The 15941-nt window shown below is 39.4% G+C and overlaps 1 protein-coding gene across 3 annotated transcripts in view; it reads right to left on the bottom strand.

Annotated features, from left to right (window-relative positions):
• SGCE (sarcoglycan epsilon) overlaps nucleotides 1-12812 on the bottom strand; it is a 31008-nt gene extending 18196 nt beyond the window's left edge. For 2 of the 3 annotated variants that reach the window (XM_060782240.2, XM_060782241.2), the window contains exons 1-2: nucleotides 12598-12812; nucleotides 421-543 (exon numbers count right to left, since the gene is read on the bottom strand). In XM_060782240.2, the coding sequence (XP_060638223.2) occupies nucleotides 421-543; nucleotides 12598-12673 (199 nt within the window). In that variant the 5' untranslated portion in view covers nucleotides 12674-12812. The remainder of the gene's footprint in view (nucleotides 1-420; nucleotides 544-12597) is intronic. The other variant, XM_060782242.2, reaches the window with a different exon arrangement.
• Between the last annotated feature and the right edge of the window lie 3129 nt (nucleotides 12813-15941).

The following is a 15941-nucleotide window of genomic DNA, read 5'->3' as shown; positions in this document are numbered from 1 at the left end:
CAGACCATATTTTAGTTCTTGGGGACCACTGCTAGTCCATGGAACACAGGTTGGGAACCAATGCTCTACAAAGAGTTATACTGCATGTTAAATGCTAAAAGTGACAAAACGTTTTACCTCTGCAGAAGTAAGTCTTCATTTTAAAATGATGCATATGAAGTAGAGAAAAAGCAGAGAAGCAAAACTTTAAAATAATAAATTAGGGTTTCACCTTCAATTAGAATTATGCCTCCACTAGTAAGCAAGCATACAGTGAAATTTAGTGGGATTTGCTCTGGAGTAATAATATTAATAATAGTAACAATAATTGTAATAATGGATAAGATTACCATGTTTATTGCCAGTCGGAATCACACTGCAAAATTAATCTGAACTGTATATCTTGTTCATGTATTTCTTAATAAAGGAAACATTTCTTACCAGGCTTTGGATAAGGAGGAAATTCCCCTTTAAAATATTCCCTCTCCAAAACATGAACAAAGAGAACACCAGCAGAAGGGTATACATTCCGATCAGACTGCACCTTAGAAAGGATTGTGAACACTGAAAAGCAGTAGAGAAAAGAGGCATAAAATGAAACAAGTCAGACTTATTTAAAACAATGCAATATATCCAAAAATGATACAGGTTCAGAATCCCTTATCCAAAATGCTTTGAATCAGAAGTGTTATGTGTTTTAGAGTTTCCTCCCAGATTTTGGGATATTTAATAGAATACGTACATACTCCAATATCTTGGAAACAGGATGCGAATCTAAAGACAAAATCCATGTAGGTTTCAAATACACCATATACACATAGCCTGAAGGTAATTTTATACACAATATTTTAATACTTTTGTGCATAAAACAAAGTATATGTTTATAAGCCGGTCTAAGTCCCTCTACGAAGTAGAGAAGATTGGGATATAAAAGTTTTAAATAAATAAATACTGAACCATTAGAAAGCAAAAATGTCACTATCTCAGCCTCTCATGTAGACATTTTTGGAATTTGGAGTATTTTGAATCTCAGAATTTCACTTAAGGGATGCTCAACCTGGGGAGAAGAACACCCGAAAACAATGTTCCTATCATCGTCCAAAAGGTGACATTAAATATAAACGTTTTTCCTTTTTATATATACACCCAAAGCACTCTATGTATATGTTGCCAGAAAAATTGAATAATTTAGCACTTCACAATGACAGTAGAAGCAATTATTCTTACTTGTGAATTTCTACTCCATTCATCAAGTTTGACAGAGTCTCAAATTGGGTTTTTGCAAATTTTAATAAATAGAAGAAATAGCTTGTATCACCTTACAGACTGTCTGAAAAATGTTTACTCAGGAGCAAGTCCTACTAATTTCAATAGGATTTACTTCCAAGTCATATACACAGCCTTAATTTTTTGTTAAACACAGAAACATAAAAAAGCATGACAAAAGGAGGGTTTTATATTGGTGAAGGAATTAAGAAAATCGGTGGCCATAAATATATTTCATAGTGTCTGCAGCTTCCTGGTTTAACCATTTAGGGCCCTGGAGAGAGGGATGACAAGAAAGGTACAGTTCCATCCATCCATCCCAACTGCAACTGCCCTGGCCATGGCAAGAAAGAAGAATAGGCACGAGTCCTTCATGCCTAGGCCCAGAAGCAAATAAAAAACCTTCCCTCCATTATCAAATTGTTATTGCCCTGGCCTCAGGGAGAGAAAAGCCTACCTTAGGCAGAACACCATCATGGCTAGTCCTAGAAGCAGATGAAAAGCAACTGTCACTGCCCTGGCTATAGAGGAAGAGAAGAAGGGGCAGTATCTGTTGGATTCATTCCCTTCTCACAATGCCATTCCTTTTTCCTTGTGTGTTCTGTCTTATTTAGACTGCAAACCTTGGCGCATATTTTTTTGGATTCCAATTCCCAGAACAGGAAATACTCAGCATTGGCTGTGAAACCTCTTAGGTCCTTTCAACACTGCCATATAATCCAGTTCGTACTGCATTATAATACCCAGTGTAGACTCATATAATGCAGATCGAACAACATTGAATTGGATTATATGAGTCTACACTGCCATATAATTCACTTCAATGTAGTTAATCTGAATTTTGAAACTGAATTATATGGCAGTGTAAGATGATGGGCCCAACTCTGTAGTCTAGGGAACTGTGGTCTGAAAACTTTTTAAAAACAGTCAAATATTGAGTATTCATATATTTTGAAGTAATAACTTTCTCATCTTAAGGAAGGGAGGGAGGGAAGCTTGAGTTGGCTTTTAAAAGTTCACTAACAAAAGCTGCTGTCACTTGGCAATTTAGCATTCAAAAGGATCAGTACAATTAGGTTATTGCTTTCAATGAATCTCTCATAACTAGGAAATAACATGCATTTTCTGTTCCTTGCATCTTAAGAAATATGCAACTGAATTTCTCAAATTATCCATTCATTAAGTAAATGCTTGTACTGATTGGGCTCAAGAGAAAAATATATTAAGAAAAATACATTATTCATTACATATGACTATATTAAGAAAAATACATTATTCAATACATATGATACTGATACTTTGAAGAGGGACCATGGGTTCTTATGTAATCTTCCATTTTGGTCAAAACAACATTGCCATTTTGACAAATGTAGCACTGATAGAAGGGCATATTTCTAATTATCTAGGCTATGCTGATAATTTAGGACACCACAGGCTACCCTGCTAGCCTCATCAAAGCTAAAATTTGACTTCCAAAATGCAAAAGTAGTCAGCTAAAAAATCAGTAGCACTTTTTATCATGTCAGTGATTGCATTAAAAACTACTTCATATGTATGATCAAAATTTGAGCACACTAGGAGTCAATTCAACCCTCAAACATATTGGTCTAGTGAATTTAATATCTTTCTTACATTTGTATACAGAAGACAGGTAGCACTTCATTGATTAGGCTAGATTTCACTCCAACACCACTGTTTCGTTCAATATAGGGACACTACTGCCACCATACAAACACATGTGTCAAGCATAGGGAGGCCATATTTACAAAAGTCAGTCCTCTATCTGAAAGGTATGCTATAGGCAACTCATTTGAAATGTGATGGTAGAAAAGAGTACCGCAGATACCATGGACTGCCATAATAATTAGGTCCTAGAACAGTGGTTCTCAACCTGTGGGTCTCCAGGTGTTTTGGGCTACAACTCCCAGAAATCCCAGCCAATTTACCAGCTGTTAGGATTTCTGGCAGTTGAAGGCCAAAACATCTGGGGACTCAAGGTTGAGAACCACTGTCCTAGAACAAACTAAGTTTGAAAGCCACATTTTGCAGGACCTGAGCAAGGTTGTTGGTGATGGTGTTTCTTGGAGATCTCTCATTCATAGGGTTGTCATAAGTCAAATCTGACAATGGAAATTGCAACTAGCTGAAAGGTGGTACAAGTTCAACTCGTGTATAAGTTGAGAGTATGTTTTGTGACCAAAATTTTGGATTTTTATATGACCCATCGATAACTTGATAGTCATCAAAGCATCAATGACATCACAGGAGGACATCTGCCCTCGACCACTATTTTTCTGCTCAGGCATTTAAAAAGGCAGAATCTGTGTCATAGTGAAGTGAGTATAGGGTGTGGCTGTTTCTTTTAGGTTTACTCAAGATGAACTAAGCTCCCTGCTTTTGCCACTCTCCTCAAAAAGGGGATGGTTCCTTTATTTTAAAAAAGAGCTAAGGTACAGTACTCACACTGACCTGTGAATAAATCAGACCAGATTTTTGGAGTTTATTTTCTGACTAAAATTTCTAGACTTATTCATGGATAAAGAGCCACAAGGAGTGAGATTAGAGACCTAGATGATAAAGAGGAACATCAGATACCAGCCACAATTAGCAGCTGGACAGAAAATCCCACAGAAACAAAGGTTATATGGTCACAATCTTTCTACTCAAATACTGTAATTCTCTTTACATGATTAATGTCTTTTCTCATTTATATCTGTATATATAAATTAGTATCTGAACTACTATACAAACTGGCATCCTATTTTGTTCTTTTTTCTTTCTCCCATGCACACCCTATCCTTCTCTTCTCTGAGAGAAGCTGAAATCTCCCTGGGAGTGCATGGTTACATAGTCTTACTTGAACCAACATCGTCAATATGCACGTTTATCAGACCATGTTAAAATATCTTATCCTTTGATATATATGTGAGGGATATTTTGTAAGTCCAAAGACTTAAAAAATATCATCCAAAGAAGACCATATCCGAATACATGCAACACATATATTATTGTTTCTCCAATTGGGACAGTTCCCACTTGGCAACCAGTAAAGGTCGTATCTATTGCCCTCAATAAATCATCTGTTTAGATTGAAAAGAAACACTAAATGCAGAACAATTAAACATCTTTCCCAAAGTTCCATACTATCCTGGGTGAATTTTTAAAAAAAATTAACTGTATTACTCTATATTTTCCCTTTACTATTTCAACTTGGTTTGCAGGTGCCTTGAGAGAGAGGAAATATGTTTTAAATAGGTGAAATTACAGAAAAGCAAAACAACCTAATACAACAATTTCACTTTTAAAAACCATCTGCAATAAATTATGCCAATTTCTACAGCTGAGTAATAAAAACGATAGTTTAGCACTATAAACAAATCATCATTACAATTAGCAGATTGCTAATGAGTTTAAGCAGACACTAGTAACAAAGAACCACAAAATTTAGTACCAAACAAAAATTAGGACGATGGTAATTTTCATTAGAACACTGTATAACTGTCACTTACTTCCATGTGAGTTACAGTTAAAACAGAACAAAACTAATATATCAGATACATCACAGCAAGGAAAGGTTGATTAATCCCCAACATTTATAACCTAAACTCACCATTCTTCTCAGCAGCCTTTATACTACTGCTAACATAACTGATGACTTGCTTAGTCTTCCATTTAACTGTTCCATTTATGCCATCAGCAGAATGCAACAAAAAAGCTTTCCAAAATAAAACAGATGGAAGATGAATGAATTTATACCATGTCAATAATTCCTCAGAGGGAAAAGGCCACCAGTCAGATGGACAAACTTTAGAATTTTTTTAAAAATGGCATTGCCTGGCTAGAGTATACATTTATTGGTAATCTATAATTAAGACGTTCAGCCATCAAACCCACAAATATCTACACGTCAGGAGTATTCCCACCCATTTTTCTCTTTTTCTTCCCTCGGATGGAAAATGTTAAAGGAAAATATGGGTTGAATATCTAAATAAGAGCTGATGAAGGGAGCATTTAATTAAAAACTTGACATAGAGACAAGAACTTGTTGTGGGTCTGGAAGGGTTTAATTGCCAGTACAGGATGAGTGTCCCCTATCCCAAATTCCTGAGACCTAAAGTGTTGTATATTTCTGTTTATTTCAGATTTTGGAATACCTACATATAGATTATGAGATATCTTGGAAATGGTACCCAAGGCAAAACATGAAATTCATTTGTTTGATACGCACCTTATCCACATAGCTGGAAAGTAATTTTATACACAATATTTTTCATACTTTTGTATATGAGACAAAGTCTGCATACATTCAAATACTAAAAAGCAAAAGTGTCAGTATCAAAACCATCCACAAGAGCAATTTTGGATTCAGGACTATTTTGGATTTCTGAATTCTGGATAAGAGACGCTCAGGTTTTTGGAGCTGATTAAATGGTGTTGATAATCTCAATGTTACCATGTATTGAAATACTTTTTCTGTTGATTTGTTGTAAAACATGATATTTTGATGCTTAATTTGTAAAATCATAATGTAATCATAATGTAATTTGATGTTTAATAAGCTTTTCCTTAATCCCGCCTTATTATCCAACATTTTCGCTTATCCAACGTTCTGCCAGCCCGTTCATGTTGGATAAGTGAGACTCTACTGTATTAGTGTCTGAAAACAATCTGAGTGCCTTAAGAGCCATAACAAGCAGTTTTAACCTTAAATATTTTGTTGAAAGAGAACAGTTATTTGAAATTTGCTTTGAATTTTGCCGTGCATACTGATCAGAAAGAAATGGTCAGGGGGTGGTTGTTTATGAACAATAGCCTATTTGTATGTAGCTATACTGAACACAGATTTTTTTTTCGAACATACAAACTGGGCTAAGGGTAAGAGAACCAACTATTTCTGGTAATTTATACTACAGTGCCTGTAGTATGTACTTTCTACCAACGTGCCTCAAAAAGTGCTTTTTAAAACTTGTCTTCTACAAATATTAAAATTAATCACATTTCAAGTTTTTAGATACAGAGATTATATTTGTATTTCAAATTTCTAAACTTTCTATTCTACTTATTATTTACGCTCATCTTCAGAAGTTGAAGTTCCCATTTGGACTGTAACATTGTAGTATGAGTCGATGTTATGTAAGATTCACTCCAAATTAAATAATTTCCTCAGAGACTTTGGATATTAATACACATAAGGTGTTTGTTTAATTGTAATATTCAGCACATGTTATGCTGAGTGAAAAATACCAGATAACCAAACTGGGTTTTAGGAAAGGAATAACTATTAGAAATTATATTGCAAAGATAATGGAATGCACCAAAGAATTTCATGAGGAAATCATGTGCCTGTAAGCCTGCGCCTTACAGATTATAGCAAAGGCTTTAATTGTGTAGATCAGAGGTTTCCAAACTTGTTGTGTTGCTGCCACTTTTGTTAGAATAGACGTGCATCCTTTCACGACATGGTAATTCAGTTTCATATAATCTTCACTGTTTAAATGAAATTTGGATTTTTTCCCTTTACACTTCTTATGTCCTACAGTTGATCCTTGTGTCGTTTTTTCTACAGCAGCTCCTTGTGGTTCATCACAAATATAATTGTCAACAGATTTTCTTCTCTTAATTAGAAACTTATCCAAGTCATAAATACTACAAGTCAATCAACAAATTGTGCAAATTATAAATGTTATAACAGTACCTACACTTGTACAGCATCAGCATTCCACTTCTGTAAGAATTAACTCTCTGTGGGTTTTAAATGGAGTTCAGGGGGGCTTTGATTGTGTATTCTTGCCTGTCGAAAAGGGGTTGTATTAGATGCTCTTTGGGGACCGTTTCCTGCTTCTCCTCAATCTCCTTGGCACTGCCTTTGTTTTTGGGGGCAGGAGTGGGGGAGAACAATTTTCAGGTGACATACCTAGGGACTACAGGTGACACACTAGTGTGTCCCAACAGACAGTTTGGAAATGTAGATCATGAATAGATCACCCTTTGAAAAATGAATGTGCAACAACACTTGTTTCTCATGATGTTCTCAGGACAACAGAACAGAACATGAAGCAATGGAATGGTTTTTAATTGGCAAGGCTGTATTTTCTCACCGTATCTTTTTAACTTGTATTCTTGTCATATCATATGCACATATGGATTAGATTCAAGGGAAGGGCCATGAACAATTTATAATATGCAGATCACACCATACTACTTATAAAGAATAGCAAAGATTTGGAATGATTACTTAATATAGACAATGGTTATGTCTTTGTGTGATATGTGATATTTTCAATAATGTTTAATGTTTTATCAGGAAAGGGTCAATTTTGATGTTTTATACTGTTTATCAATGGCACTGAATTGTTGCCAACGCTGTGTACCTCCCTGAGTCCCCTTCAGGGTTGTGGTATACAAATACCACAAATAAAATAAATAAATAAAGTCAAGGATAAAGTGCAAAGGCATGTTTACAGTAGAACCTTAAGAAAACAGAATTAATAACCACAGATTATTTATATAACTTTAAAGAAGACGATGAAGACATTAAAAGAGTTCCCAATTTTCCATATCTTGTTACAGTCCTTAATTAGAATGGAAACTGCAGTCAGGAGAGCAGAAGAAGGCTGGGACTTGAAAAGTTAGCAATTGAAGGAGCTACAAATGATCCTGAAGTATAAAGATACACCAATGAATATCAAAGTTAGGATAGTCCATGACATCTGATTTCAATTTCTATTTCAGAGCTAAAAACAATTGTTTTTGAAAACTCCATCTTCCTCTCTTCCTCTGCTTTGAGGACATTCTTCCACTATTATGTTTCCTATCTGATTTTCAATTTCTATATTTGTTGTAAAAGTTGGACAGTGAAGAAAGGTGATAGGAAGAAATTTGAAATGTGTGCTGGAGAAGAGGTCTAAAAAGACAAATCAACAGGTCCTGAAGCAAATCAAACCTGAACACTGTCTAGAAGCCAAGACAATAGAAGTAAGACTATCATGAGAAGATAGGACTCACTGAAAAAGACAATAATTATGTAAAGTAGAAAGCAGTAGGAAATAGGGAAGCCCACATTACAGATTGATTGGCTCAATCAAGAAAGTTATGGTCCTGAGTCTACAAGGCCTGAGCAAGGCTATTGATGAAGAGTGACCTGGAGGTCTTACATTCATAGAGTTGCCATGGTCAACTTCATGGCAATCAACAATATGTTACACTGACATTGAAATGAAGTAGACCCATTTCTGATTTGCAATTTCTATTTCAGAGCTAGAAAAAAAAACATTTTTCAAAAACTTCTTCCTCCTTCCCTCTCTTTCTCCACTTTGAGGACATTCTTCCACTATTATGTTTCCTACCCCACCTTCCTTCCAAACACCATTTCTGATTAGTGACAACTCTGTCAGGAAACGGGGGCTGGACGTGAAAAATCCTTCCCAATCTAATACTGTCACAAAAGTACTACCATAGACAAATTTAGAAAATGGATCTCTGCATATTGTGTTGAAAAGAAACAGTGAAATCACACATTCAGTGGTCAATAATCCTCTCCACAAATTTGCTCATTCTAAGATGGGAACATAGTTCTATACATATACACTAGCCATTTAAGTGGAAATCGGACCTTTACAATGTTATTTTTTTGGACTACAATTCCTAAATTATCTTAAGCTGCAGAATCTAAGAAACTGGAACAAAACCTTTTCTAAGGTTTACTAGGAACTCCCTGGTCTTACTTTTTTTCAATCAAGAAAGCCAACATACAAACATAACACTGAGCTAAATACAATAAGTCCCCAAGTTCTTGTTGTTGTTCTTTTGTTCAGTCGTCTCCGACTCTTCGTGACCTCATGGACCAGTCCACGCCAGAGCTCCCGGTCGGCTGTCACCACCCCCAGCTCCTTCAAGGTCGGTCCAGTCACTTCAAGGATGCCATCCATCCATCTTGCCCTTGGTCGGCCCCTCTTCCTTTTGCCTTCCACTTTTCCCAGCATAATTGTCTTCTCTAGGCTTTGCTGTCTCCTCATGATGTGGCCAAAGTTACAAGCATCCAATTTCAAAACTACTCATAGCTACAAACGGGGGGGGGGGGGGGGGGGGGAGGAAACAGGAAGTGAGAGAATTCTACCCCTAGGAAGGGAAATTCACTCCTGGAAGAGTTGTCATGGGGAAAAGATGTCTCCACTGAAGCTTTATCACCAATACTTGTTTTTACAACAAGCCAAAGTTTTCAAAATCCAATTATCACAGCGACAGAGAGTGAGGTGAAATCTTCTGAACAGGGACACAGACAACAAAACAAATGCCACAGGGATATTAACTCTTCCTTCTACTATCCAAAACTTAGAGAGAGAGAGAGACAGATTGGAGTTACACTTTAAAAATGTACCTATTCTGGCTTACAAATGAATTCAATTTAAGAACAAACCTACAGAATCTATCTTGTTTGTAACTTGGGACTGCCTGTATACATATTCAGGAGCAAAGCTAGAAAACCTAAACCCAACATTCTTGATCTGTATTCATATCAATGAATCCGTTGCATGTATAGCCCAAAATATTTTCAGGAGTGAAGACCCTGGACACAAACCATATTCACATCCTTATTCACCTTTCCTTACATGAAGATATTGCATGCTGTTACAATCTTTGCCAATAGGTAATATTTGTAGTTGCAATGAAAACACTAAGGGCAAAAATATGTACCTTTTTATTTATCACCACTGAAGGCACAATCATCCCATTGGGAAAGTTCAGTGATAGCAGCACATATTTTGCAGGTAAATGGCCCCAAGTTCTATTTCAGGCATCTCTGGACAGAGGTGAGTAAGAGTACTCCCAGTACCTGAAAACCTGTAGACCTAACAAGGCAGGTTCCCATGTTACTGTAACATTCCTCATTTAAACTTGGAGGAGGGACAAAAATGCAGCATTTCAGATATTGTTGAACTGCAGCTCCCAGCAACCTGTACCAACACAGTCAATGATGAGGTTAGGTTGGGAGCTGCACTCTGACAACATCTGGAGAGTGACAAAATTCACAATGTTCTAGTAGAAACATCTGTCTCGGCTCCAAAGTAATCAATATGGGAACTAGGCAACCTTGAAGACATTAATAGTCTTTGTGATATGGCAAAGAGCAGATTTCCAGTCTCCCATGCTCACTGGGATAATTCAGTGGGTTTCCAGCTTCAGTACCCACTGGGCAATTCACTTCTGAACATATTACACTCTGGAATTGTTCTGTGGATTATTTAATTTTATTGCTCCAGAGATCATTTCTTATGCCCTAGTTTGCGAAGGCAAGCAATAGAAATGTTCTCCTTTTTTGGTAAGCAGTGTCCACACTTCAGTCTGGCCATATTCCCCAGCTTGTACCAAAACAACCAAAGATGGAGAGGAGAAAATTCTTGACTGTAGTATGTTGGTGGTTTCAATTGCCTCTATAACCCTTTTTAAAAGTGATTCTGAAGGAGGCATGGGCAAACTTCAGCCCTCTGGGTTTTTTCGACTTAAACCCTCACAATTCCTAACAGTCAGTAGACTATTAGGAACTGTGGGAGTTGAAGTCCAAAACACCCAGAGGGCCGAAGTTTGCCCATGCCTGTTCTGAAAGAACACTATTTTGCACTGTCCTTGGAGAGAGAAAAAACCCTCTCCAATTCCATTTGCATCATATTATTCACCTTGATTCTGCGTTTCAGCATCTTTAAATCATATCTGAAATACAGTACATGGGTTCTGGTAATTTAACTTTTTCTTCCTGACATCATATTGAGTGAAATATGTACTCAGCTGTACTACATCTGCATATACAATGAATAAAATACCTAAGTTTTGCCTATATGTACGTATGAATGTGTATGTACAGCATGTGTAGAATTCTCTGTACAAAATCTGCATATACGGCAAAATATGTAGATTCTGTTATTAAGAGTTCTTAGTCCAAGAACAGGCTTCAAGTGGTTCATGAACTGAGGGAAGGCAAGGGATTGGATTTCCACCTAGTGACTTCGAAATTTTCCTGTCACAGTGAATTTTAAGATTAAAATATGTAGTCCTTCCATGAGGTTTTTGACAATATCTGAACTTCAGACTATTATCTGTGAAGGACATCAAATAAAATCAACGGTTTACCAGATTTTACACACATGCGTGTTACATGTCCAAGGAGGGGCTTGCAGATTCTGAAATGGGTCTAAAAGGGGAAAAGAGAAGTGGGGAGATTCCAAAAAACATGAAATCCAGAAACACTATTAAGACTTTTTGTTTTTTCTTTATTTACGATATTTCTATCCTGCCTTTCTCAGCCTGAAGGCAACTCAAGGCGGCTTTTGTGGCTATCAGCCCATTTCTTCAAAGGCAAAATACCCAGTCCAGTGTATACAGAGTAAACATAATCTATATCAGTGATTCTCAACCTGTGGGTCTCCAAGTATTTTGGCCTACAACTCCCAGAAATCCCAGCCAGTTTACCAGCAGCTAGGGTTTTTGGGAGTTGAAGGCCAAAATATCTGGGGACCCACAGGTTGAGAACCACTGATCTATATGGTTTAGGAAAGGTGCAAGGAGAGTATTCCTTGGAGGGCACACAGTTTTTCTACTGTGGCCTGGAACAGGTATGGGCAAACTTGGGTCCTCCAGGTGTTTTGACTTCAACTCCCATAATTCCTAACTGTTAGGAATCATGGGAATGGAAGTCCAAAACACCTGGAGGGCCCAAGTTTGCCCATGCCAGGCCTTGAGGGTCACCCAATTCCTTATGGTAGCCTTGAAGAACCTAGTTTTCTATAGTAGCCTTGAGGGAGATACATTTCCTATGGTGGCTATGAGAGATGCAGTTTCCTACAGTGGTCTTGAGGGATACACAGTTTTCTGTGGTAACATTGAAGGGCTTATAGTTTATTATGGTGGCCTTGAGGGACACCTTTTTCTTTATGGTAGCCTTGAGGAACTCCTAGTTTTACATGGCAGCTTCTGTGGATATCAATCCACTTCTTCAGATGCAATAAAGCAGGCATGGGGCAAAGTTGGGCCTTCCTCCAGGTGTTTTGGACTTCAACTCCCACCATTCCTAAGTCTCAGGCCCTTTCCTTTCCGCTTAAGCGGCTGAGGGGGGAAAGGAAAGGGCCTGAGGCTGTTAGGAATGGTGGGAGTTGAGCAGCAGAAGAGCCATAATTATTACATCCAGTCTCGCCCTTTCTCGCCCCCCCCCCACTTCAGAAACTGAGCAAGGGGGGGGGGCTCGAGGGAAGCCCCCGCGAGGCCCGCGGAGGCCGGAGCTTGCGCAGTGAGGAGGGAGGCGCGAGACAGGGCCGCCGAGAGGAGGGGGCTCCGCGGAGAGCGAGAGAAAGAGGGACCAACCTGTCAGCAGGAGGGTGGCAAGGGAAGCTCCGTCGCGCCTGCCCGTGGGGCCGCTGCCCTCTCCGCCGCGCGGCATGGATGGGGCCTCCCGCAGTGGTGGCGGCTGCGCCTCGGCTGCTCGCGCTGCTGCTGCTCTTCGTCCTCCTCCTCCCTCCGCATCCCCTCCGCCCCGCCTGACGGAGCCAGCCTCGCCCGCAAGAGCCCAGGCAGCATCTCTCCCCTCTTCGCTCACTCCCGCCTCCTCCTCCTCCTCCGTCTCCAAGGCAACGCGAAGGGACGGAGGGAGAGGGGGCCGAGGCCTACTCCCTCTCCCTCAGTCCTCATCTCCCCCTCTCTCTATATACATGCCCCTCTTCCTCTCCATCTCCCTCTCAATAACCCACTCTTTCTATCTCCCCTCCCTCTTCCAATCCCTCCCTATATATATATTTATACCCTCCCTCTCCATCTTTCTCTCAATCCCTCAATAGCCCCCTCTCTCTATCTCCCCTCCCTCTTCCAATCCCTCCCTATATATATATATATACCCTCCCTCTCCATCTTTCTCTCAATCCCTCAATAGCCCCCTCTCTCTATCTCCCCTCCCTCTTCCAATCCCTCCCTATATATATATATACACACACCCTCCCTCTCCATCTTTCTCTCAATCCCTCAATAACCCCCTCTCTATCTCCCCTCCCTCTTTCAATCCCTCCCTATATATATATATATACCCTCCCTCTCCATCTTTCTCTCAATCCCTCAATAGCCCCCTCTCTCTATCTCCCCTCCCTCTTCCAATCCCTCCCTATATATATATATATATATATATATATATATACACACACACCCTCCCTCTCCATCTTTCTCTCAATCCCTCAATAACCCCCTCTCTATCTCCCCTCCCTCTTTCAATCCCTCCCTATATATATATATATATACCCTCCCCCTCTCCATCTTTCTCTCAATCCCTCTCAATAACCCCCTCTATCTCCCCTCCCTCTTTCAATCCCTCCCTATATATATATATATATATATATATATCCCCTCCCTCTCCATCTTTCTCTCAATCCCTTTCAATAACCCCCTCTCTCTATCTCCCTTCCCTCTCTCAATCCCTCCCTATCCCCTTCCCTCTCCATATCTCTCTCAATCCCTCCATCCCTCTCAATAACCCCCCTCTCTCTATATATATATCTTCCCCTCTCCATATCCCTCCATATATCGCCCTCCCTCTCTATCTCCTTCTCTCTCAATCCCTCCCTCCCCTATATATCCACTCCCTCTCTATCTCCTTCTCTCTCAATCCCTCTCTCTCAATAACCCCACCTCTCTCTTTATATATAAATCTTCCCCTCTCCATATCCCATCCAATATCTTCCTCCCTCTCTATCTCCCCCATATATATATTCCCCTCCCTCTCCATATCTCAATCCCTCCCTCCCTCTCAATAAACCCCCCCCTCTCTCTCTCTCTCTATATATATATATATATATCTTCCACTCTCCATATCTGTCCCAATATCTCCCTCCCTCTCTATCTCCCCCTCCTTCTCTCTCAGTCCCTCCCATATATATATATATATATATATATCCCTCTCCATATCTCACAATCCCTCCCTCCCTCTTTCAATAACTCCCCCTCTATATATATACATATATATCTTCCCATTTCCATATCCCTCCCCATATCTCCCTCCATCTCTATCTTCCCCTCCTTCTCTCTCAGTCCCTCCCAATATCCCTCTCCATATCTCTCACAATCCCTCCCTCCCTCTCTTTCAATAACCCCCCCTCTCTCTATATATATATATATCTTCCCCTTTCCATATCCCTCCCCATATCTCCCTTCCTCTCTATCTCCCCCTCCTGCTCTCTGTCTCAGATATATATATATCCTTCCCTCTTCATCTCTCTCAATCCCTCCCTCTTAATAACCTCCTCTCCCCCTCTATCTGTATATATATATCTTTCCCCACTCAATATCTCCTTCCCTCTCAATAACTTTCTCCCTCCCTCCCTCTCAGTCTCCCTCCCCCTCTATATATATCCCCTCCCCCTCCCTATGTCTCTTTCTCTTCCTCCTTCCCTCTCAATAACCCCATATATATATCTTCCCCTCTCCATATCCCTCTCAATATCACCCCCAGTAACCCTATCTCTCCCTCCCTCTCCATCTCTCCCTCCCTCTCAATAACCCCCCCCTCTCTCTCTCTGTGTGTGTGTGTGTGTGTATATATATATATATATATATATATATATATATTCTCCCTATCCCTCTCAGTAACTCCCTCCCTCTCTATATATCTCCACCTCCCTCCCCCTCCCTCTCAGATTTCTCTAATTTCCTGTTGTCCCATCCCCATTCTTCATTGTTCGTCATTTTCACATCTCGTGTTTTTAATTTGGGGACTGCCTTTATAGGAATTAATAGACACTTCATATGAAACCTACCGTACTTTGGCCAAAATTATTGTTTTTATTCCTCCCACAGATTCTACCTAAGCAAAAAACCCAAAAACAAATAACAACTATGGTAGTTTAAATATTTGATTGTACTTCTTGCTTTATGCCTAGTCTTTAGTGTCACCTTGCAGAGAAAGCATGTTTTCAGACAGTTTCTGAATAAAACTGGACTACTTAAAAAATCAAGATTCAGACAATGGATACTAGCCAGAGTGTGCCATCTAATGGCTTGTTGTTGCCCCTGCTGTGCGCAGCAACCATGGTGAACCATCAACAAATACCAGGTGCTGTAAACTATTTTCAGAGGAAGAAACTGGCAAAACCATTTTGGAGTATTCCTTGCCTCAAAAAACCCTTTTGAAATACTTTGCCATCAGACAATAGGTAACTTGAAGGCGCATAACCACCTACAAGGCACTTGTTATGCAAAATTGCTTCTCGGGAACAATGTTTTGTAGAAAGGTTTGCTGTCCTCACTTACCCCACTACAGTGGTTCATCTGAAAAGCATTAATCTCATGAACTATTTCATGCCATCTCTCTGGAGAAATACTGAAGCTGGAAGTAATCCCTCCCAGGAAAGTAGTGTTCTAGACACAAACATAATGCTCTGCATATAATTTTTTAAATAAAACTGTATGATATTGTGACGATGTGTAAATTTTATTCCTTTGGTTATGTGTAGTTTGGACAATGGTTTAGGGATGGTAAGTATGGGAGGTTATGTTTTGTGGGAGTGGCTTGATGTTAGCTAAGTTGCCATAGCAACAGGGGCGGAGCCAACTGCCTCTTCAGGGGCAGCTGTGTTTTAAAAATCCAGTCTGTAGCCGGTGAGCTACAGGAAGAGACTAATTTCTCTAGTGGGAGAAATAGGGAATTAGTCAGTGGCCGGAGAGCTGCT

Source organism: Anolis sagrei, chromosome 6, assembly GCF_037176765.1.
Source record: "Anolis sagrei isolate rAnoSag1 chromosome 6, rAnoSag1.mat, whole genome shotgun sequence".
In the NCBI taxonomy this organism is placed as follows: Eukaryota; Metazoa; Chordata; class Lepidosauria; order Squamata; family Dactyloidae; genus Anolis; species Anolis sagrei.
This window is presented reverse-complemented; position numbering and strand designations above follow the sequence as displayed.